At 38.7% G+C, this 24771-nt stretch overlaps 1 protein-coding gene across 1 annotated transcript in view; it reads right to left on the bottom strand.

Moving 5' to 3' along the window:
• Positions 1-19915, bottom strand: part of LOC108570326 (neural-cadherin-like) — a 24698-nt gene extending 4783 nt beyond the window's left edge. Inside the window, exons 1-8 of the mRNA XM_017932166.1 lie at positions 18598-19915; positions 13238-13429; positions 10728-10974; positions 9199-9418; positions 7212-7488; positions 5400-5995; positions 3810-3956; positions 1831-2022 (exon numbers count right to left, since the gene is read on the bottom strand). Of these exons, the coding sequence (XP_017787655.1) occupies positions 1831-2022; positions 3810-3956; positions 5400-5995; positions 7212-7488; positions 9199-9418; positions 10728-10974; positions 13238-13429; positions 18598-19915 (3189 nt within the window). The remainder of the gene's footprint in view (positions 1-1830; positions 2023-3809; positions 3957-5399; positions 5996-7211; positions 7489-9198; positions 9419-10727; positions 10975-13237; positions 13430-18597) is intronic.
• Between the last annotated feature and the right edge of the window lie 4856 nt (positions 19916-24771).

The following is a 24771-nucleotide window of genomic DNA, read 5'->3' as shown; positions in this document are numbered from 1 at the left end:
GGGGGGGGGGGGGAGAGAGAGAGCGAGAGAGAGTTTAGACAGGAAGGATTTAGGAGCGAGAGCGAGATCCGTTCCTGTAAAGGAATCAAAAACACATTCATATAAAATATTGCAAGCATTTTCAAAAATTGTTTATGTCTGATGCACCACAAAATGCGTAGAGGTTGAAGTACACCGTACGTGGGGCTCAAAAAATGTCGTTCCCACCTGCTCCTGGAAGTTCAAAAAACATCACTTCCCTTTTGAAAAACATTCACATTAGTATTTTAAGTTAAGGAGAATTAATTAAAAGGTTAATTAGTTAGGTCTCGTTCGTTTCCCTTCCTTTTGCTCTGTTATTCGTTCGTTTCCTTCCCGGGTGTCGTTTCTCCGCGGTGCTCTGTGACGCGTGTACAAAAAACAGAGAGAGAAAAAAAGACTATGACAGGAAAAAACACATCGCAGACAGTCTTTCTCCTTGGCTAGGGTTAGAGAAAATGAAAAATGCACACGGCTCGTTTGTTTCTTCCACGGGTCGCTTTCGCCGACTTTTTCGCGCCGCGCGATTTCTGTTCATCTGTTATTTTCTCGTTTTTCTTCTCGCTTCGTTTCCACCGTCGAAAACGCAACGCAGCGAATGAATAGTCACGAATGAAAAAGGTAAAAAAAAAAAAAAAGGAAGAAAGATGAGAACCAAGATAGAGAAAAGGAAAACAAAGAAACAACGTGAATTCTTTTTGAGTAATCAGAAAATCAGAACGGCGAGAAACGTGTCTTTTTTTTTTCCTTGTGAAACCGAACGTTGAAGGAACAACAGAAACAAAGAAAAAGATCGAACGGAAGTGATCGAGAGGAAATAAAAATACACATTGTAAATAAGGGGCGAAAAAGAAAAAAAAAAAACAGAATAGACGGTTCGTCGGCGACCGATAACGGCGATGAACAAAACTTGGAGACAAGAGGTGTTCGATAGCTCGTTTGGAACTTGTTTAAAAGGTACTCGCGCCGCGAGCATGTTCTCGATAGAAAGAATGAGAGAGACAGAGAGAGAGTGTTCTGTTGCAAAAATAGCCCGAACGGTCGATCGATTCAGGTACATGAAGCGTTTGAAGGAAATCAGGCATAGCTAAGTATTTACCATAGTGAACACATTGTGCATATCAATGGGAATTAAAAAGTTCTATACATGTGCCGTAAAAAGGAAACTCATTTCGTTGCATATTAGTGATAATTAGAGAAATAATTGCCGACCAAACGTATATTAGTATATAAATTATCCGATCAGCAACAAAACGGATTCATGGTAAAGAACTAAGTGAACGTGAACGTACAGTATATATACGTATATAAATATATGTATGTATATATATTTATTTATGTATATGTATGTATATGTATATATATATATGTATATAGATCGGCAGAAGGTGTATATATATATATATATATTCCTTGGATATACATACACACGTATAAACACTGTCTAAGGTGGATATATGTGTGTGTGTATGGAAATTTTGACATAATAATATTGGAGAACGCAACGTGCATTCTCGGCATTGTTACTCAGTTCTTCGTGGATAATGAGAATTTTCTGCCTCGATTTTCTTTCTCTTATCGTTGCGCAGGGGGTACATTGTAAATAAATCGCTCGGTATCGTACAAAAGTGTAAACATGTTCGATGCATAAAAATCACACGACGAAAGGTGATCGTTGATCGATGCAGCTGGAAGAACCTGAAGTTTCTTGCTCGAGGACACACGGTGGTTCTCCAAAGAACGATTATTTGTTGTTACTGCTAAAGAGAGTCGTATATATATGTATAAGTGATCGTCAATTAGAATACTCACGTCTAGGGGCTTCTTTAAGACGATCCAACCAGACTCTGGTTGAATCTCAAAGTACTCCAACTCGTGGTCATTGTTTGGCGAATTCAACGAGTACGTTATGGCACCGTTATTATCGGCATCCTCGTCTGATGCCGATACTCTTAGAATGTTTGTTCCGATACTGGCGTCCTGTTTTACATTCTCTACGTATCGCTGAAAATCGACGAGAAATTATTTGCAGATCGAGCGAACAGTTGGGGATGAATTTTTGTAAATTGTGAAATAATCGTACAATTGAAATATAATTATGAAACAATTATTTTAATCTACACTTTATATTTAATTTAGATTTTACGATTATACTTAAAAAGAAGTGTTGGTCGCGTGTCGTTACTCTTTGCAGCTTCCTTTGCACTTAAATAAAGTAAAGAGACACTTTGCACAATTTTCGTAACGATAGAACGAAGGAAAGAATTATTTGACCATTTTAATATTCGAAAATATGACCTTTTTTTTTAAACTTTAGATGTAAACAGGCGGAAATGTAATTATTACGAGAAAAAGAATAAGAAGGAAAAACAATGGACACGATTACAGTGTTCTCTAACCAGGAAGTATTTTACGATTGACAAACATCACGAAGCTCGCAAAGACAATAATTTCCCGATCGAACAACATTTGCGTAACAAAGTATCAGAAATGGCAATTCCGCAAACGAGAGGGGGAGGGAGAGGTGGCTGACATATGGCGAACGAATAATATGCAAACCACGGAGAGGACCTCCCTCGTTTGTTCCAACCGAGTGTTTGTTAATTTATTCTGAACAGCTATTCGGCCATCACAAAGTGCAAAATTCCCCGGTCAAGCATCTTTTGCATTTCTTTCGAACGTGTCCCTTTGTATATACCCGATAGTTACCGCTTGAATTTCAAAGGGCATCAAATGGCACAATACAACCACGCGAAAGGCAATTTTCTCTTTCAGCTTTTCCCAGCCGTATCCCGTCTCTCTGTTCGCAATGAACGCCTGCTGATATTTCGCGATGAATATCAGAAAATTGGCCAAATGAAGCACAGAACGAATGCAAATGAAACGAAAGGTCAAAGATAGCTTTGCTATTGAAACATTCCTACAAGATTAGCATCATCTCTGTACTTCGTACGTTAAAAATTCACATTCTTGTAAACATCGAAATAGGTAATGAAACGAAGCATATTTGAGGCTTAATTGAAATCGATACGGATCGATTAGATTCTAATTGCAAGTAAATTAAATCTTGACATTTTCTACGGTAATCTTTCGCTTGGAAAATTTTACTCGAAGGAAACTTATATCGATGAATTTGCCGCTGTAAATTTATTCTGAAAATATTGTGCCTTTTTTCCTATAAATGATATTCACAATCTTTCAGTCAAACACTCAGGATTAATGCTGCAAACGATCGGTTTAAATTATGGAAAAATTATGGAAAAAACGAGCGTTGTGTAATTTTACTGTAAATCCTGATGGTGTATTATAATGAATATTCTCGAAAGCAGGAAAATTTCTCCTTTAAACGGTTTTTGCCTCGCGTTAGTACATATATTTGTAACTTCGATCATTTTATCCTTTGCTTCGCACTCTTTCACTGACCTATCCCAAACATGGGGATGTTTTTATTTCCCCAAAACACTTTGTTTTTGCTACTCGTGACGTGTATACTTCCAGGAAAGAGACATTCTTAAGAACTACATACTCGAGCCACCAACTCAAAACTTTCGACCATCGACTCGATATTCGTATAACTATTGTTGAATTATTAGTTAGGAAAAGTGTTATAAACGCAATTGCAGTTTAATATTTCAAATTGTGGAGCGTGTTAAGAAAATTTGTTCTTTTAAAAAACGTATATAAAATTTTAATTGAAACTTTCCTAAATCTATCACCTTGACTACAGTTTTTATACTTGGCAATATAAATAAAACAACTTGTTCCTTTCAATTCGTTATAGTTTCACTCACCTGACGATCAAACAATGGTGGGTTGTCGTTAACGTCCGTAATTTCAACAGTGAAGGAACAAACACCTTCCAAAGAAGGTTCACCTTGATCTGTTGCTTTAACAGTGACGGATACAAATTTGCCGTCGTCCCCTTCACGATCAAACACCTGAAAACGTCAAAATATATTGTAGATTCTCTTCTTTTTAAAATGGATCGACACCGAAGAAAATATCGTACAGAATTAACTAAATGTTAAAATTATACTTAACCCTACAGCGGTCCTCGGGTCTTTTTTGACCCACCGCCTTTTTATATTTTTAGTCATTTTTGCTGTTATCAAGTTTACCTTCCTTAACATTATTTTAAACGTTTATCGTCTAGGTTCATATGTCGCGTTGGAAAGGAAAATTGTTACACATACAAAAGTCTTAAGTGTACGCCTTTTTATATTTTTAGTCATTTTTGCTGTTATCAAGTTTACCTTCCTTAACATTATTTTAAATGTTTATCGTCTAGGTTCATATGTCGCGTTGGAAACGAAAATTATTACACATACAAAAGTCTTAAGTGTATAGTCAAAACGAAGAACGCAGTAGGGTTAAGTACGAAGCAAACCAAATTAAAACGTTAAATCGATATCGTGGAGAAAATATACAATTAAGGAATCTATCTCATAAATTACGATAAACAAGATCTCGTCGGTGAACACCTTTTCACCTTACAACTGAAAAATTACACGTAATTAAAAGATTAGTTTTAACCCTTTCGCAACCAGTGGGACGCATACGTCCTACTTGAGTGCTCGAACAAGAATTTATCTCAATTTAGTATCCAATACAAACGCGACGACCAATGGATAAGTAACGAATTCCTAAACAAAATAATTCGATCGCGAAAGGGTTAACTCTCCATAGGCAATCCGGGTCTTCGATGACCCAAGTGAAATTTCACACTCGTATTTCTCATTTTTATGGAAAATGTTTTCGACATTCGACTTAACGAACAATTGTACAATAAAGTAGAGACTTCGATAAGTACTCCAGAATTTTTTCAGATTTTTTGAACGCTTGAAATAGTAAAAGAATTAGACTTGGACACAGACTATCCAGTTTGCCTACGTAGGCTTAATATTAAGCGTAGAAACGAATTCTTTCCGACTTTGGAAACGATCAAAGTGTGTTTTAAGAATAGTGAAAACAGATCAAGAATCGAAATAGTTTTCATTATCGTTTCTTTTGCCATTCTTCTGGCAGAATATCTACACTTTCTACACTTAACCCTTTCGTTACTATCGGCGCCTATAGGCGTTCTGAAAATTTTCTCGCTCTACACTGTTGCAGCTCTTTGCTGCACTTCCATCTTCATTTAACACTTAACTTTATCCTTACGCACTTGCACTTTAATTTAACCAACCGAATTTTAAAACTATCCGGCGAAAATAAGAAATGTTGCAGCCGTGATTAAAAACTTAATGTCAGTCAGCCACGTTACGCGTTAAAATCTGCCGTAGCGAAAGGGTTAATAGATTAACTAGAAATAATAATAAAATTCACCAACATCCATTTCCCTAAACGCATCGTAATGTAACAATTAACACAAAGATATATACCTTATTCGTCAAAACTTGGCCGGTCTCTTCGTCTACGGTGAATTTCGTCCCCTTCTGATTCGGTTGCTGAACGATCGAATATTTCACCTGGCCGTTCACGCCTTTGTCTTCGTCGGTAGCCTGTACCTTGATCACCGTGCTACCGTTCGGCGCGCCTTCTTCGACTTTCGGGTTGTACATGCTGCAATCCTTAAAAATTGGCTTGTTATCGTTCACGTCCGTGATGAAGACCACGACAACAGCTGTGCTGGTGTGGGTCGTAGTCGCTCCGTTAGGACAACAGGCACCGTCGTCGAGAGCGGTCACGTTCAGCTCGTACTTGTCTCTGTCCATCGTGACCTGTTTCCCGTGAAGACGAATCACACCGGTGATCTCCTCGATCACAAACTGACCCGACGTCGTGTTACCACCGACGAATCGAAACCGAACGTTGTCGCCGTCTTTGTCAGAAGCGACCACAGTCGTTACGAGCGTATTCGGTCCGGCATTTTCGTCCACGTTCGGCGTGTACACCTGCTGCGAGAACTTCGGCTCCTCGTCGTTCTTGTTCTTCGTGTATATGCGCACCGTTGCTGTGCCAGTTTTCGGTGGTTCGCCTGGAAAAATTAGGTGTCATTAGGAGGGAGAGATGTGGGGATCGATTTCGAAAGGTGACACTTTGTCGGTTGTGTAATATTAGGTTCGATAAGTTCGTGTAGAAATGAATTCTTTCCGACTGGATTCGCGTGATTGATTGCGTGCCTAGGAGGGAGAGATGTGGGGATCGATTTCGAAAGGTGACACTTTGTCGGTTGTGTAATATTAGGCAGGTTCGATAAGTTCGTGTAGAAATGAATTCTTTCCGACTGGATTCGCGTGATTGATTGCATGCGATGGTATTCTCCAGCTGGCAGAAAAATGGCAAAAGGTCATTGACAGTAATGGAAATTATTTCGACGCGTGATCTGTGTCTACCTACTTCTTTTTTTCGATCAAACTTTCATTGTTTGCAAAAGTCGGAAAGAATTCATTTATACACCTGGTACATTGTATTTAGAGAAATGAAACTATTCATTCAGATGTGTGTACTGTGTTCAGTTGGAAAAGTTAGAAGGAGCAACAGCAGCGAAAGTTTTAGGGCTCTTAAATCGGAGCAAAGCGAATTTGCACCGTGATAATGTCGGAAAACGTGTAAAAAGTTACGCGAATTCGGTTGGGAAATTTTAGCACACAATCTGCTTCGTGCGTTATAATATTTTTTACCGGGCAAGAAATTTGACAATATCGACTTTATGAGGAATAATATTGAAAACTATTTGAATGTAAAACCAAAGAAATTTTCTATATTATTTATGTAATTAAAAGTTGTGGAACGAGAGATTCAAAGGTACGTTTGAAATAATCGTTGGAAGCATATGGAAATCAGTTTTGAGCAATCCTACTATAACGATAGTTCAGTATTTGTTCAGTGAAAAATTAATCGAACTTGTAAAAATTTCTAATTTCCATCAATTTCTTACTTCGGGACATTTGGGTCCTTTCTTTTAATTCGGAAATCTATTTATCTTCAAACGAATAACATAAATAGAAAATTTAGTTCTGCTCTTACTCTGTCATGTAATATAAATTGGACAAGTTTCTTCACCGAATTTGTCAGAATTTCTAATTTCCATCGATCTCTTACTCCGGGACGTTTGGGTCCTTTCTTTTAATTCGGAAATCTATTTATCTTCAAACGGACAACACAACTACACAGAAAATTCAGTTCTGTTTCTTCGTTTCGTTACTCCCAAAGGAAACAGCTTCTAAAGGCTGCGTTAAACGAACATGTACCTTTGTCTTTGGCAGTGACAACGAATTCGTAATAAGCATTGTTGTTATCCGCGTCAAGCTGCTTATTGTTAACGATGATTCCGGTATTGTCGACGCTGAAGTGGTCATCAGACACCAGATACTCTATTTCCGCGTTAACACCGGAATCCGCGTCGGTTGCTTTCACTTTCAGTATACTTGTGCCCAGCGATATGTCCTCGTCCACATTGTGGGCTTGGTAATCGGGCAACTCGAATTTCGGCGCGTTGTCGTTCACATCCGAGACTCGTATGGTCAACTGTAAAACCACATGACAATTTCAGCGAAACAAATTCCGATCGAGCTGATACACGAATGAGAATTTCATTGTGTCGAAGCAATTAATCATCTTCCCGAGTTTCGTCCAGTTACTCCTACGAAACGTCAAAGATATCTTGTCGATTATTATTGTAGAAAAGGTCGAGAGTAACGTGATATTTGTGCCGGTGATTATGAAAGCGATCTAAGTGAAAAGTGTAGAAAGTCGATCTTTTCGTAGAAAAGAGTACTTTGTGAAATATTTTATTCTTATCTTTTAATACGCCCGAAGGGAAAATGTATGACTTAGGCCACTTTCGTAATCACAGGCAAAATTCGAAGCTCACTTATCAGTGAGTTATTTGGGGAAAGCGAGTTCACTCGTCTGGTGATTGGGTAACATTTGAAATTGCAATAATCTGTACACTCAGACATATTTCTTCCTCGCTGTATCGCTACATTTGTAATTAATTTTCTTTATTTATATCGCTCCGTTGGAAGACGAGACTACACTAGGTTACAAAAATCTTCAAACGCCAACAGTGGTTGCTTCGAATGGTCTATTTACATTTAATCACGTGTATACGTTAAATTATAGTTTCGTAGGAATTACTCTACAAAAGATTGTCTAACGATCAACATATTACACAAGATGGGCCATGGGTCAGCTAATTATCTTCTTTAGCTATGATGGTTTGAAAAAAAGTTTTGATACGTAGTTTAAATAGTTTCAAATGGTGAATAAAACAGACGACAAATTTTTTTTTAATAGAACAAATGGTAGAAAATAAAAGAAAGCTTCACGAGTCTAAGGTCTTATCAATATCTGCAACAACATACGTGCAGTAGAAAAATATATATACTTTTATAATGTAGGCAAAATTTAGGGTTTGGGGCGGCCCACGTGGTCGTCAGCCGCGCCGATCGGGACGGTGGCCAGGTTTATGGTGCCGATGTGACCGTAGGTAAGACGTGACATAAATCTGGTCACCAGAAGTAAAGGACGGAAAGCGACGTTCCCGGGAGAAACGGTTTTTCCGCCTAAATCGCGATAGAAGGGGAACGTCGTAGGGGTACGTCCGAAAACAGCCCTGATTGGCGGAAAAAAGAAATGCCCTCGTCAAGGAAAGGTTTAAAAACGAATAGCGTGAGGAAAAATAGTGTGTGTGTAAAACGAACTTGGAGTGAGAAAAGTACATTGAAGGAGCGTGGCTGAGAATAGGACTCGTGTCCGTGAAGAATAAACTATTAGTTATTTGTTAGAAATAAACTGTCTCGTGTCTCGCCCAAACCTCTCTCCATCCCGGACTCACCCTACAATAATATCATTTTTTGAAACCATTTAAATTACGTATCAGAAAATTTTCTAAAGAAGATAATTATTAGCAAGTTTCACGTGGCCCACCCTGTATGTGGACAAATTTGCTTTTCTATCAGTTACAATCGTTCCATTTACAAAAATTTCTATAACCTTAGAATTTGTTCCTTTTAAACAAACACTTTCTTTTCTATACTGTGAAAAGCGATACTACGTTAGGTTCTGATCTTCGCTGGCTCGCCCTGTATATTATATACATATTTAGAATAAATTACACAATACTCGATATAGTGCTGTAGACGAAACAAACGAACGTAACATTTTTATTCAGTTCTAACGAGAAGTGGTCCAGCGGATAAGGTTGTCGTAAGAGTAATTAGAAGGTTAATTTACCTCAACGGATGTAGAGAAACCGCCGGAATCTTCAGTAGCGGTAACTAGAAGGGAGTAAATGTGTGGCTGACGTAGATCCTCGAAATCTAGCTCTTTAGCCAATTTCACAATGCCGGTAGATGGTCCAATATTAAAGGTCCCCGCTGCACCTTGTCCTTGTGCCTTCAGCGTGTACCGAATTTCACGATCGGCGAACGACTTTGCTTTCACTGATATGATACTGAAATAGAACATTTCTTTTAGAAAATCGAAAGTGTCGGAAAATCACTGCGGCAGCTTGCGAAATTCTACAACACCAAGGTTGAAGCGTCATTCTGCAAAATGAATACTTTGGTGATGTAAAAAAGTTCGTCCAAGTAAAAACCGTTGCGAAGGATATGTCGAAACATTTATAAAGAACCCCTTGGAATTTAATACAACTGCGTTACACCTGAAATAATTCAAAACTCAATCCTCGTCCTCGAAACATAAGTTTTTCCACACAGAATTGTTTTCGAACTTAAATAATTGCTTTATGCGTGTATTATTGTTGTAACTTTTTAACGAAGCTCCAAACGACCTATGCTTATACAACATTTCTTTCTTCCTTATGCCCGTAGAACACACTGACGAAGTTTGATCCGAAAAAATTTGGACACCCGGTATGTATGTACGTACATCGTTCACAACGAAGTGACTAAAATTAATACAAGTGTGATCGTAAATTGTAATTGTAAATTAGGTTGGCGCATAAGTTCGTGCGATTTTTCTTCGTAGCTCAGATGACGAGGAATTCGCGAACCAAGTTTTTGCACTTTTATTATCGTATTTAAATGGCGGAGCACAGTTTGACGAGAGCGGTGCATCATCTCAGCTAATCTGCGAGTTGATTGTCGTGGGTCGTTACAAAGCAGAGCTTCCAAACGCTCCTCGTCAAACTGACGATCGATCAGAACGTGGCTCTCGTCATTTATGGCAAAGTTTCTCTGTTGGAATCGTGAAAATCATTTTTATACTGTACTATCAGCAACATAACCTTTTCCACGGATTATTAGCTTTAGAACCACGATCAAACTCATCGAATAAAATATCTCGGAGATCTTAAATTCTTTTTTAATCTGACACTCCATAATTTTGTTATTATTAGCATAGAAAGAAAAAATTCACAATAATTTTGAATGACGTACATACGAGCCACTCAGAAGCCAAAGTGACTAACTCCGCCTTTTGAGATTTTCCAATTTCAGTATGAAAACACATGCTTGGTGTTCAGCTCTTTGTGAATAAAGAAAATTTGACGGAGTTGGTCGTTTTCGCTTCTGAGTGGCTCGCATGTCACATACGAATTTCATTTAATGCGAAACGTGAAAACCGCGCAAACTTGTAAACCAACCTAATAATATTCTCTATCGAGAAGAAAAGTGAATACGAGCCCTAATGCATAAGAAAATTCGTCCATTCGTCAAAGATATTAGACAGGCTAGAGAAATTGTGAAGCATCGTTGAGACGTTCATTGACCGCGATGAAATCTGAAAGACATTCAACTCACTCGGAGTCCTTCTTCTGGTTTTCTGGTATCTCGGCCACGTATTGCGGCATGTAGAACTGCGGCGGGCGTTTTCCACCTAGGATCGATAGCCGTTCCTCAGGAGTCGACTGAAAACGCCTCTCATCTAGACGACCATTCTGATCTTCCGCTTTCACGTACAGAACGTATTCCATATCCAGCTGAAAGAGATCGGTCCCCCGAGTGCGTACAACACCAGATCGCTCGTCTACCTCGAAACGGCCTCCAGCTACAAAAGGGAAATGTGCGAGCATTTATTTTTCAGTCAGATAATTTTACGACGACTGACATCGGATAGAGGAGATTCAATGTTTCGCGCGGGAATCCCGTGGATATTTTCACGGGAAACAGCCCTCGTGGTAACGCGAAAGGACATTTGAACACTTGAACGAAAGAACATTTGAACATTGGAACACTTGAACGAAAGAATATTGGAACATTTGAACGAAAGAACACTTGAACGTTTGGACATCTGAATCGAAAGAACATTGAAGAACCACGACGAAACAATTTTGTGTTCACTCTTTTCTCATTTTCTCTTTCTCTTCAATTCGGAGAGTTGTAATTATTATTGTTGAGACTTTCCTTCTTTTCTACGAATCTGTATATCTTATGGAACTTCGTACTTTTCAGGTTTAACGTTGAACTTTTAACGCGCTTGTGTATATAACAGATTTTCGTTCAGGGAACAGTGTTATGTTCGTCGAACACGAATTGTGAAAAGTTTCACGAACTTTGAATTTGGAAACTTTTTCTCCTCGAACTTCGGCAAAGATTGATCGTGAAATTCGTGGGACGCGTATATCCCACTTGAGTACTCGAACAAAAATTGATCTCACTTTAATACAGGGTTATAAACCGGATGATCGGTAGACAAAGAACAGATTTAAAAAATATACAATTTAATCGCGAAAGGGTTAAGTGGCAATAGTAGAAGGAAAGAGTTGATGCATTTGTTTCAGAAATGAACGAAACGGAACATTTAATTCTAATAGTAAGGGGATAACTGTGATAGTTTAGATAATGTAACGAAAGAAACGTTTAATTTATTAAAAAACTACAATTTTACGATATACGAAATATCATCTATCATATCATCAATATGATCTAAGCTTCATTTCTCTCTCTACTGTCGATCTGTGCGAAAGAAAATAATTTCTACTCTGTTTACGGCAACGATCGCATTAAACTTACGAGTTCCTCGGGTTCACTTTGTTTTACGTTCAGCAATTTTTAGTAATGCAATTCTTACGTTCAATCAAACACCGCGTACAGGAGTGTAATCTAATTTCGGCTCTTGCAAAGGGTACTTTATTTTCAATTGATTGTTACCGTCAGCGCGTGTTCAAATCTCCTGTTTATCTTTCAAACTGTTGTACGAAATTATAGCATTATAAAATTGTTCACTTCCTAGGTTTTCACATCCCTTCATTTATCCAATTTAAACGCAATTCTGTTCCACTCTCCAGGCCCAGATTAAAAATGATATTTCTCCAAATAAATTTCAATTCGCTACATAATTTTATCCATGCAACATAGAAATTCTAATTTCACGAAAGCACAGAAATTCGCGTTGTGTTCGTACAGAAAGTATACGATTCTTCTTTTTCAGGAAGAGACAATTAGCAATTTTACGATTTAAATTACATCTCTTCGGCAAAGTTAAGCGAATTATTTCTTTCAAGACCTTGATAATTTTCTTCTCACCTTCTAGGCTTATTTCACATTCAATAAGTGTCCCAATACTCACAAACGAGAGTGTATCTAGTTCAACTCGTTCGATCCATTAGCAGAAAAGGAAAAATCAAACAATGCTCGATTTACACGATAAACGGAAATAATTGTTGAAAATTGACGGTGCATTTGTCCATTCCAATGTAAGTGGATTAAAACGTACAATAATATTCATACTATAGAGAAATCCTCTAAACCACGTATGGGCAACCCCCGGCCCTAATCTACTTCAGCGAAGTTTGTCTTCAATCTTCACGTTAAATTGTCACGTCTTGTATTATAAAATTTACGTAGAGCTTTATACCAAAGCATTATATCATAGATAAATGGATTACTAAGTAGCAACTTCTTTTAATTCGTTCAATATTAACTTATCTCGTTTAACAATTTGGTCCTGCCCTCGACTCGGAGACAGAATGATAATTTGACCTCCGAATTAGGCCTCTATTCTATCCACGTTGATATCCGCTGTTACAACAATAGGTACACGTTCTCCCATCGATTTTCCCATGACCCACGGAATTCCCATCGATAGCGATTAAGTAGCTCCGCCCGCCGTCATCGATTATCCATTATAACTTCGCTTCTCGATTATTCCACCGTGCAACGAAGTAGTAATTCTCAATTACAAGAACCGTTGTATACGTTAGCTAATTACGTTGAAATCGAAACGAATGCAAGTTTGGAACGCTGGCCCGAGCACATTTCCACAGGCCGCGCGCGAGATATATAACAGGTAATATCCAATTCATACGTACTCCGATCGCGTACCATGAAGTAGTGAATATTGTTGTCAGTGTCAGGATCCCTCGCTTGAATGGTAAACACATGAGTATTCGGCGGTGCATTCAGCTGTACGACCGTTTGCATTGGCAGAGGCCGATTTATGAAGTACGGGTTCTCGTCGTTCACGTCCTTCACGTTGATAATGACACGCTGATTGTCCGTGTCTGTAATCGTCGATCGATTATTGATACGGCCTGGCGACCGGTCCGACTATCGTTGACAGAAAACGGTGGACAGTGTTCAAAGGCGGTGACCAAATACCATTTGACGTTATCTTGCCTGACGCTTTGACCTGGCCGCCTGTTAAATTCAATGCGAGCCTTCAAATCAAACTTCTCGATTATGCATTGTACCTGTACACGTATGGACGTGTGTGCGTTATACATATGGCGAGATATTCTAAATCGAGTATGGTAAAATCAATCTGCGTTCCGGAAACGTACGATTGATTGAATAGTTAGTCGAGATATCATTCTGCATTCGATGCAGAAGTTGTTGATAAAATTGCGATGCATTTTAGCGGATTCTCTGGAGATCGGTGTACCTCCTTTTTTTATTTGTAGTATGATATTATTTGGAGTTCATTTGTGATATTTGGGTTGAAGTATGTTGCGAGTTTTTTGTATCTGACAAGGGAACGTCCCTTTGGGACGAAACTTTGGTGTATGGTAGTACTCCAGACAATATTTGACACGGATTTTTTGGTGTCGGCAATCATCCACGTTGAAGGGGCGAAAATCGCCCTTAACGTTGGAGATAATTAATATATTTAGTCTGTCTCGATAACTATTAGAGATTGCAATGAGAAATAATAGAAATCGACAATAACTGGTATACTTATTCTTCAATTCAAATTTAAATCGAAACGTACAAATTTGACAAATTTTCACTTTAATCGATAAACGCAAGGTACTTAGAAACAAAGTGAAAATTAAGAGAAGGCGACATTATATGGATGGTTGAATCGTTGGCAAACTTAGAGATGGAGGAATTTTTTGTCGAAAAATACAAAATTCGTCAATTTACACTGTTCCTCTGTCTCTAATAGCTTTCGAGATATTTAACTAAATATATTTACTACCTTCAACTTTCAGGACAATTTTCACCCCTTCGCTGTAGACTGGAATACTTTTCTGAGAACTAACCATACACCAGAGTTTCGTCAAAATCGATGATTGTCGCTTGGAGATGTTCCTCGCTGAGAAACATTACGCTTGGCGTTTTTGCAAATAGGTGTTAATTTTAAGGACACCTGAATTTTAGAAAATTCCTCCCGAATGATGTTAAAGTCTTTTCCAGGTCGATTTCTCTAAGCGTCAGGCATTCTGTCGCTAAAGCTTCCATCTTGAAAGGAATTCGCTTTATTAACTTACATCTTCTTCCGTCATCGTCTATAAACACTGTCGACCCAGAGACGCGGCACTTTGCATAGCAAGCTCTAATTTCTATAAGCGTCCTAACGCAAGAAACTTTGCTCTATTCTATACAGAGCAATCTATAAGCTAATCTGTACAGCTGCGAAAGCTGTCACATTTTCCTTTATGCATTATGTACATATACAAAAAGTATGATTGTTGACAAAAAGAAAATGAAGATGATGTGTGTTGCTACTTACATAGATATCCTGTGGAAGCCGAGAATGCGGGAAAGAAAAGATTCATGATTAATAACAGTGTTACAAAAGCATGGATTCTTAACGCGTGGACTCACGGTAAGAAATACCTCGGAATTTAAGGTATCTTTCGAGCTTAAAAAAAAAGTGGACACGATGAAATTAACCCTTGTACGGAAATTGGACGAGTCACAAATTCTTTTTTCTGTGTTATTAAATGTATCGTTTGGATTGAAACTCTTTCGTCGCCTTAAATATTGATAGTCTTCACAAAAAAAAAAAAAAAAAATGGAAAACCAATTGTATTTTTGATGCACACTTATGGAATTTATGGGTCAATTTGATCCACTATACAGGGTGTCCTCGAACACCCGGAAATGGGGGGTTGCTGGGGTGACTCTGAACAACTTTTTCCTTTACCAAAATGTTGGTTGAAGCTTCGTTTCTGAATTATTAACGAAAAACACTGGCCAATCAGAGCGCGCGTAAAGCCCTCGTCCAGACACGGGAGCGCAGAGACTCATCCGCGCGCGATCGTGAACAAACGCGTACACGTGACTTCTGGGTTATCGGTCTCTGTCACAGAAATTTGACTTTGCACCGGAATAACGGCAACAAACCATTTCTCTAAGCCTTATAAAAATAGCGGTGCAAAGTCACATTTTTCTGACAGCAACCGATAACCGAGAAGTCGCGCGTACTCGTTTGTTCACGATCGCGCGCGGATGAGTCGCTGCGCTCCCGTCACTGAGCGCGGACTCTACGCGCGCTCTGATTGGCCAGTGTTTTTCGTTAATAATTCAAAAACGAAGCTTCAACCAACATTTTGGTAAAGAAAAAAGTTGTTCAGAGTCACCTCAGCAACCCCCCATTTCCGGATGTTCGAGGAGTTACGGGACACCCTGTATGTAGTAAGTGACTTTTGTTGATTTTTGCGTATTCTTTTGTCACGAGCGCTACTTGCTCTTTTGTTCTCCGTAAGGCAACCATCTTGAGTTCAGTTCGAGTCTTCTGAAAGCTTGTGCAACACGTTATTCTTTGCATTCGAAGCGGCTTGAACATATAATTTCATTTTCTATTCTTACTTCTAGTTAATACTTATAATTCTATAAACAACAAAATTTGTAGATAACGGTGAAGATATTTTTGACGATGTGACTAACGAAGAAGAAGATTATGTAATAAAAACAGAAGTAGACGAGGAATGCTCAAAATTTAGACACCCTTCATTTAGATCAACGCATAAGAATTGATCGTAATAATTCTGGATATTACAAATCTCTATATTATAGCGTGCACCTGAAATTCTCGAAGTGGCCTAACCCGAAAACAATATATTTTCATATAATTTCAATATATCATTACAGTATGAACTCACACTAATTAAATAAACCGAGCTCTATTTTTTCATACTCATTTGTTACAAATATATAATAATCGGTCAATTTGACATTCGTCTGGAACGAAAAATTCCTTCGTAGTATAATGCCACGCATTTTAAGGAATAAAAAAATGTAATTATCATTTTTCATTTTAATTGTCATATAACTCATTTAGTTGCAACTTTTCCGTCTCATTTTCTTCAGATGATGGTCTATTCGTAAATGAATCGCTTCGAAACTCATATTGAGTATTATTGGCACGCATCGATCAATCCAAAACGAGACGGAAAAGTTGCAACTAAGTGAGTTACAAGTACGATTATACTCTTACCTTTAACCCCATTTTTCGTAACTTTCGCGTCACTTCCACTTACATTTTCCATTCCTTAGGACGCGTAGAATCGTCTGGCGAAGGAATTTTTCCAAAATTCGGCTATGTTTAACTTTAATTCGGCTTCACCTATTCGCGCAACTTCGCAAACTCCGTACAAGGGTTAAAACAGAAGAAAACGGCGCAGGTACGCGTTTCACCGGGAATTGCAACAACGTAATAATTTCGGCGAGCAAGCTGCGTTACTAAATAACGTTAACACACCGGAATACGACGTAATTTAATTCCTTCCGGCCCCTTCATGCGTAACACGCGTCCCGCTCATTTTTCCCGGCGAAACTGTAATTAGCGTCCGACCCCGCCGTTCGAACTGCACGTTCGAACAATTATCCGTTCCGAAAGGAAATTGTATCCACGTGCGAGCGGCCTACAAAAAGGTTCACGCCGACTGTGACCTTTTAATATTTCTTGCCGTGTTTCCCCGTTTTATCACGTATGTACACACTACTTTCGCGATATCGATCGACGATCGTCTTTTTGCCGTGTACGATGTCTAAGAAGCGCAGACTTCCCATCCCCCGTGTCAGACGAAATTTGCAGAAGGAGTAAACAGAAGAACGTGTGAAGGCGTGGATAGTACATGTGCGTTTGAGATTAAAAATGTCGTGTGGAAGAAAAAACGAAAAATTGTACCGTAGTGTGGACACCGGAAAAGCGTTGGGTACCGTGAACACCGTTCTTCGACGACGAGGCAAAGAAGAAAATAAAGATTCATTAACAAAATACGAGAATGTGACTCTCTGGTACACAAGGTGTTTGTAAAAGAAATTTCGAACGATTGAGAAAGTAGTTTTTAGCAGAGGGTGAGATTAAGTGGTAGGGTAAAGCGTAGATTACCCTGAAAAAATTATTTCAACTCCTTAAATCGTCTATGCACCAACGTGAACAAATTTTGCAATAATCTTAATTTTTTCGGGATCTCTTATCTATCGTTTAAGCACTCTGTTCTAACCGCTGTAAATAATCCTTAACTTACTCTTTGTACTGCGTGTTATTCTGTTATTTTTCTGTTTTCTCATTTTATTCTATTTTACTTTGTTTCATTTATCTTTCTTTTTCTCTTCTTTGATTTTGTACTGTACATTATACTACTGCTCTGTGTGAATTTCAACGCCTGTATACTAAAGGGTTCTTAAACCCGTTGATTAACAATCAAATAAATAAAATACATAAATAAATAATGTATTTTTTTAGTCAACTTCTCGATGGAGATATGCATTTTGCATTTGGTAAATGTAACACGCGATGTTATTGATAATTTACTCCCTACAAAGGGAAACAGCTGATGTTCAGCCTACTTTCTGTAACAGCTTATTATTACTTCTTTGTCTTCTTCATTTTTAAATAGTGCTATTATACACGTCATATGGACCGTTTATTATGAGAGTGGTTTAAGTCCATTTTTCTTCGTGTTGAGATATTTAAGGGGTTGCATTTCAGTCGATTCAGAAATACTGATAAAGTCTACTAAATTTCCCCACGTTCGTATGAATTTAAATATACAAATGATTTTTATGAGAATTAACCTAATATTTTCTTTTTTGGGCCATAAATAGACTCACACCATTTTCAGTTGATCGAAACAATCGAATATTTTCAACTGTAAACTATAAATTGTCTATCAATAAAAAGTTCACGCTAAATTACAAGCAAATTATTTGTTCGCCTAATTTCTTCCAATATTGAAGGTGCACTATTTTCATAATAAACGGTATAGATTGAAATATCTTTGAAAGATTACTTCTTTCGTCGTTCGAAAAACCAATCTTAAGAGACCGTCACATTTTCAATGAAAAAACAATTACATCGTCACCCTCCACGAAATACTACTTTCCAACAAAAATACAGAACCAGAAAAAAAAAACAATCGAAACCAAAACGAAAAAAAAAAAACAATTCTCGACAATCCTTTATCAGAAATTCGCGGTAAATATCACATCCTATTACACCTTCTGTGTTCTTTACCTGGGTTCGTAATGGTCACCCAAAAGTCAATTGTCTTTTCAGAACCCAACTCCTCGTAATCCCATTTCTGCTTCACTATGACCGAGCCATTCTCGCCCACAGTGACCCATTTATTCTCGTCCCTGATCTTGTACATCTCCTTCTCGTTCTCCTTCTCCAGATAGAACACGATCTTATTCTCGACTTTGCCATCGTCCTCCGTGAAGTCCACCTTCTTAGTCGGCCTAACAGCCCTCGTCACCCTCCGCTTCTGTATCCGGTGCACTTCCATCTCCATCGGGCTCGCCCTTAAAAACCGAACGACAACCTTGGTCGGTTTCTCGGTCGATCGACTCGGACTACGCACGTCGTGAGCCTCCACGATCACCACGCACTCGCTGTCTTCGTCCACGGTAATTTCCGGTTCACCGGCCAGCATCAACTCTCCAGTCTGCGGCACTATCACCAGCAGGCTACTCGGCGTGAGCAATTTGTACGCAATTTTGTCGCCATCGGCGTCTTTAGCTACCACTTTGCCCACCGTGGAGAAACGTTTCCATCCAGGAAGCGCGACAGAGTTCTTGCTAATACTGTCCACGTTGGTCGGTCTGATGTCGAAGGTGTATCGCTCTTTCTCAAACACAGGACTGTTGTCGTTCTCGTCCAGCACGTGAACTATACCGTTGATCTGCGAGCTGCTAAGTAGATAACCGTCGGAAGCGTGGATCACGACGGTGTAGAGCTTCTTGGTCTCCCTGTCCAAGGGTTTTGCAGACACCACTCTAACGCCCTCCTTCTTGCTATTCAACGTCAAGTTGAACCCTATCTGATTCGAGTCCTCCTCTTTCAGCGCGAACGGTCTGTCGCCCATTTCGTCCGGCAGAATCGCGTAATGAACCGGGAAGCTTCCTCTAGCTCTCAGAACGGGGAAACCGTCGATCAAGGTGCCCATCGCAGAATTCTCGAGGATCTCACCCTCGCCTAGCTGGTCGTGAGAGAATGTGATCATGTTCCTACGATTAATCACGTAGAGATGAAGGAAATGCGTCTCGGTGCTGTTGGCTAGCTCCTCGAGGATGATTAGGTTCACCGGCCGGTCGACCAACGGCGATAGATCAGACGTGGTCATCACTAGACCGTTCCCGAGTACCGTGAAGAATTTCGAGAAATCGTTCTCCATTAGACGAAAATTCGACGGCCGTTTTGTGTTGAACAGCGTCACCTCGTAACCTGGGTAAACATCGTGAGGTAGGACGACCACTTTGTCGCCGCCCACAGACACCGTGGCCACCAGCAGAACCGCGACGAGTATACGCCACATCGTGCTGCCTCTTGTCTGCTCCGCTCTCAGTTCGCTCGCGTTTTTACTAGAGCATGAGTGCCGACACCAACTGAAAGTAGAAGAGAGATACGACACGGTTAGCTGAAGTATCATGAGCTGCGTTTCAGGCTTTCCTTTCGCAGGGGACGTTTTTTCGATCTGTGAGGGAAATAATGCTATTAGGTCATCCCGTAAGTTCGTGTCGAATTTAATAATTTAGATCAATATTTGCACCGAACCTTTAAATTTGATCAAAACAGTAGTAAGCGCCTTCTCGTTCCACAATTTTTTCTTATCTTTGTTTTTTCGTAAGACTATCATAGAATTTTCTTGGATTTTCAATCAAATATTTTTCGCTTTCGGCACGAACTTATGGGATGCCTAATAGATTGAAGTGCAGAAATTTTGGAAAGTATCAGGTAGTATATTTGTAAGGAAATCTTATCGTCAAAGCATCAGTTTGAGCCACGTTCAGGGCCGTACAAAGTCAACTCTTTCACGGTTCTCTCGTTAAAATAGTGATAAAAACATGATTGCCGGTCTATACTGATCCAATCACGGCGCCATTTGGCCGCTACAAGTATCGACTGTCTAAGGGTTCACGCCTTTCGCTCGGCGCGTGCGACTTGAGATTTCAAGGGCTCCTACGAGACGCGCACGCTCCTGCAGGCGGCTAGATCAATCGATGTTTTCGCCAAATGTGAAGATGTACGACCTGGCTGTATCTCTTCTAGCAACCATACCACGTCAGAATAACTGGCAATCAACCGTGATTAGTAAACCCTATCTACCTTATATTTTTGCTTGTACTATAGAAAAGTTGTTTCTACACTCTGTTCCCTTTGTTTATTAAATTATTTTTCGTGATTGTTTAATTTTTTTTACGTAAGCAAACAACATAGTGTCTTCGAAGGAATTCAGAACACATTTTCTATATTAATTTAAATTAGGCCATGGAGCAGCTGAGTCATACCAAGAAAAAAGACGCTAACTTAACGTATTTAAATGTATTAAAAACAGAATCTATATTACAGAATAAACACCCTCGCCAAAAAATAAAATAAATAAGAAATTCCATATTTAATAATAACGTGCTCAAATTCTATAATTAATAATTAACGTGCTAATCAATACTTATAATGAATATAATTAAAACATAACGAATAGTCATCAATAAGTATTATATATCCAAACCTAACACTCGATTTCGCTACAATCTACACGAAAGGGAGTAGTTTTCCAATACGAAACAACTGCTCTCTATTTTTTTGTTTTTTTATCGAAGGGTTGAAAAGAATGAATCGTCGCCCCATAGCAGAACGTTACACGTTCTCATACCGGTCGTCCGGTGAAAACTGCGCCAAAAGCAAAGACCAATAGCCCTGGAACGGCGATAAATTATTCCGACAGCCATAATCCGCTGGCTGATTTATATTTATGTCTCCCTTTAAACAGATCGTGCGTATACGCATCGACATGACACGAGCATAACCGGTGATATCCACATTAGACATGATTTTCCGTATATCTCTGATAATACGAGCCACGTTATTACGTGCAAAGGATTTATTCGTGCGATCGTATCCAGTGAGAAGAGACTTTGCTGTAATTATTCGTGATGAAACTTAACGATACGTGAGATATCCACATTAATATTTCGTGAAATGTAACTGCAACGCTCGATTTTTTCCCTTACATTTTGTCATACAAAATGGGATCAAATTATAATTACGTTCTTTTTTGGAAAGAATTCCAAAATTTAGTTTCTTTAATAATAACTTTCTGTTTCTTAATTATTCTGTCGTATTAAGTTTGTTAACTCAATATTCTAAGAAAAGGAGAATAATTTAATGCAATTATTTGATTTGTCACAAGTTAGGCGCTTTTTAAATGTTTTAACTTTCTTATTGTACAGATGCTTCTATCGATTCTTGAAATCCACCGAAATTGAAGGATTTGATTTCTTTGATCTCTATTTCTTAATTATTTAGTGTTAACTTAGTATGTTTGGAAAAAGGAGGATAATTTCGATGTTAAAGAAATGTAACACTTATTCGATTTGCCATCATTCGGCGGTTGCTGGATATTTGTATTTCAATTTTCTTATTGCATAATTACTTCTATCGATTCTTAAAATCCATGGAAATTGAAGGGCGAATACTGAATGGGGCCACAATGAGGCATCATTATCGGGATTCGTGCTATCTCATTGTGAACGCTTGGCTTTAAATTGCGTTTCGACACTTGGGTGCTTATCGTACTGCTGATTCGATATGGAATACAATGTTGTGCACATTTGAAGTAGTTAATTTCTGCGTACTGTTCGCGAAACGTTGCATCGATGGTGGATTTTGGGTTTGCAGTTGAAACGACGAGTAAGAGATTTTAGCAAGAAACAATTTACATATCAAAGTTAGATTAATATTGTCGTTTGTTAAAAATTGAAAACCGTCTTTCACTGATTGTATTAAAATGATATTTAAAGTTCAAATACTAAGACAGAAAATGCAAAGAAATTCTACTTTTTTGACATTATATCGATTTTCTTTTGATTCTGACAACGTCTGAATAATTATTGAGCGTCTGCACCTAAAATTGAACCGATCCTCTGTCGACCTGCAAAGTTTCGTCAACATCTTGTGAATATTTGTGGAAAGACATATTACAAACATTTCGAAATCGAAGTTACAATTTAATTAATCCGTTTTATATTTATCCATTGAGTGTTTGAAAAAAATTGTCCCAGTTATGTCCCAGTTTAAATGTTTTCCGAGAGTATCTGATCTCAGTCCACCTGGCTGACATCTCAAAATATAAAAATTATCCTATTGCTAAAACTATAATACAAGTATGAACTATAAAATGTGTTCAAATATTCAAATAATATCGCAAAATATTAAAAGTATCACAAATAGAAATTACACAGCATTCGAAATAAAACAATATTAACGTCACCTTATACAAAACGAACCACCGTTCTTCCATAAAAGGCGCAGAGTTCTCGATAGGTGTTGTATTCCGCGGCTCGCGATTCCTTGCGTTGGTTTATTATATTCAATAGGTACGCGGTAGGAGAGCCTGACGGAAACTGGGGCGAAATAAGGGAGCTATTCTGCGCGTAGTACTATTCGACTTTGTTAGACAGTTCGGTGACGTTCGGTGCGTGAAGACCACTAGACAAAAATCTGCTGTTTCGACGGAAAAGGTTTCTAGATATAGGTTCGGTAAGTACGAGAGTAGGGGTTGGTCTCAGAGGTGAATGTAGAGAGAGGCGGTGAGGTCTAGGTTCAGCGATGAGTAAAGGATGATGTGGAGGTCTAGGTTTCGGGGTGACTAACGTTAGGATGATGCGGATTTGTTTACAGTTAAGGAAAGGAGGCAGGATGACTAAAAACTAATGAAAGATAGGAGAGAGGTATACGACATAGGCATAGTCTTTCACCTTTCGCTTTCTGACATTTCCTTTCCATCAATTTCTTACCGATAACAGAAAGATAGGTACCTGCGCCGTTCATCGTTCATTCTTGTTTCAAACGTGTATTCACAATTACAATTCATCATTCTTATCTATTCACAAAACCACGCTGACTATTTTCCAATCACTCTTCAAAAAATCACGCGTATCCTGGACATCGTTGCAATTACTCAATTACACTTAGCTATACATAGATCCATTTCAATCAGTCTACTAAACCCACCTACACAACTTGCACGCCACAAAGCTAAGCTTCGATCGACGTTTAACCCTTTCCACTGAAGTGTCCAACTCGTCGCAAGCTCTCTACGCGAAAGTACGCGTGATGAATGTAAGAAAAGAAATGACTGTAATGCTTTTATACTTTTATATCTTCATAAAATTGGAGGGTAAGCATCAGGTGACGTGAATGCACTACCCACTTACGTACAATTACAGTAGTGGCTATTTTACTAGCGAGCGCCGTGTGTAGAAGTTATCCGTTAATTCAGAGGCGAGCACTTAAATATTATATACAGGGTGTCCCAAATTGTTTCCGAACAAACTTTGTCAGTATGTTCTATGGGTATAAGCGAGAAAAAAGTGTTATATAAACATAGGTCATTTGAGGCTTTATTGAAAAGTTATGACAATAAAAAGAAATACTGGGACACCTTGTATATTCTATTTTGAATGCTTTTAAACGCGTTTCTGTGTTAATGAACCATTGACTAGTCAAATATGAAATATTATAACAGTAGATATCGCTGATCTATTCCTATTTTGTATCATAACCGCACATCCATTACCATTCTCTTATCATTTCGCATTATTGTCATAACTTTTTAACAAAGCTTCAAACGACCTATGTTTATATAACACTTTTTCCTCACTTATACCCATAGAAGATACTGGCAACGTTTGATAAAAAACAATCGGGACACCCGGTATATACAACTTCTAACCTGAATCTAACCGTCCTCCTAGGTAGTCTTACTGACGAGTCCACTAGGAGGTCCAGAACAAAACACATCTTTCTTTCCCTTCCCTTTTCTGCCTTCCTTCTCTCTATTTATTTCCTCCTTCCACGACTGACCGCCGTAGAAGCACGAAATAATACAAATAACTTTCCTAATCGCGCGAGTAGGCACAATTTCTTATTCCACGATATAAAATAGTCATTTGAGGTAGCATCTCATTCCATCTCATTCGCTCTTAATGTGTCTCACTCTCGTCCCAAATTCACTCGGCTACGAACGAGCCGCAAAGAGATGAAACGAGACAGTTCGTGGAACACCTTCCTCTCTCGATAACTGACGCCACTGGGACCGAAGCCTGCGTCCACTAACCGAGCATTGCTGCATGTAAAGCCATAACAGAGAGCGTGCAATGTTAGTATGCG

The sequence above is a fragment of the Habropoda laboriosa genome, unplaced genomic scaffold (assembly GCF_001263275.1).
Source record: "Habropoda laboriosa isolate 0110345459 unplaced genomic scaffold, ASM126327v1 scaffold68, whole genome shotgun sequence".
Taxonomy (NCBI): domain Eukaryota; kingdom Metazoa; phylum Arthropoda; class Insecta; order Hymenoptera; family Apidae; genus Habropoda; species Habropoda laboriosa.
The sequence above is the reverse complement of the archived record's forward strand: the minus strand, read 5'-3'. Positions and strand labels throughout refer to the sequence as shown.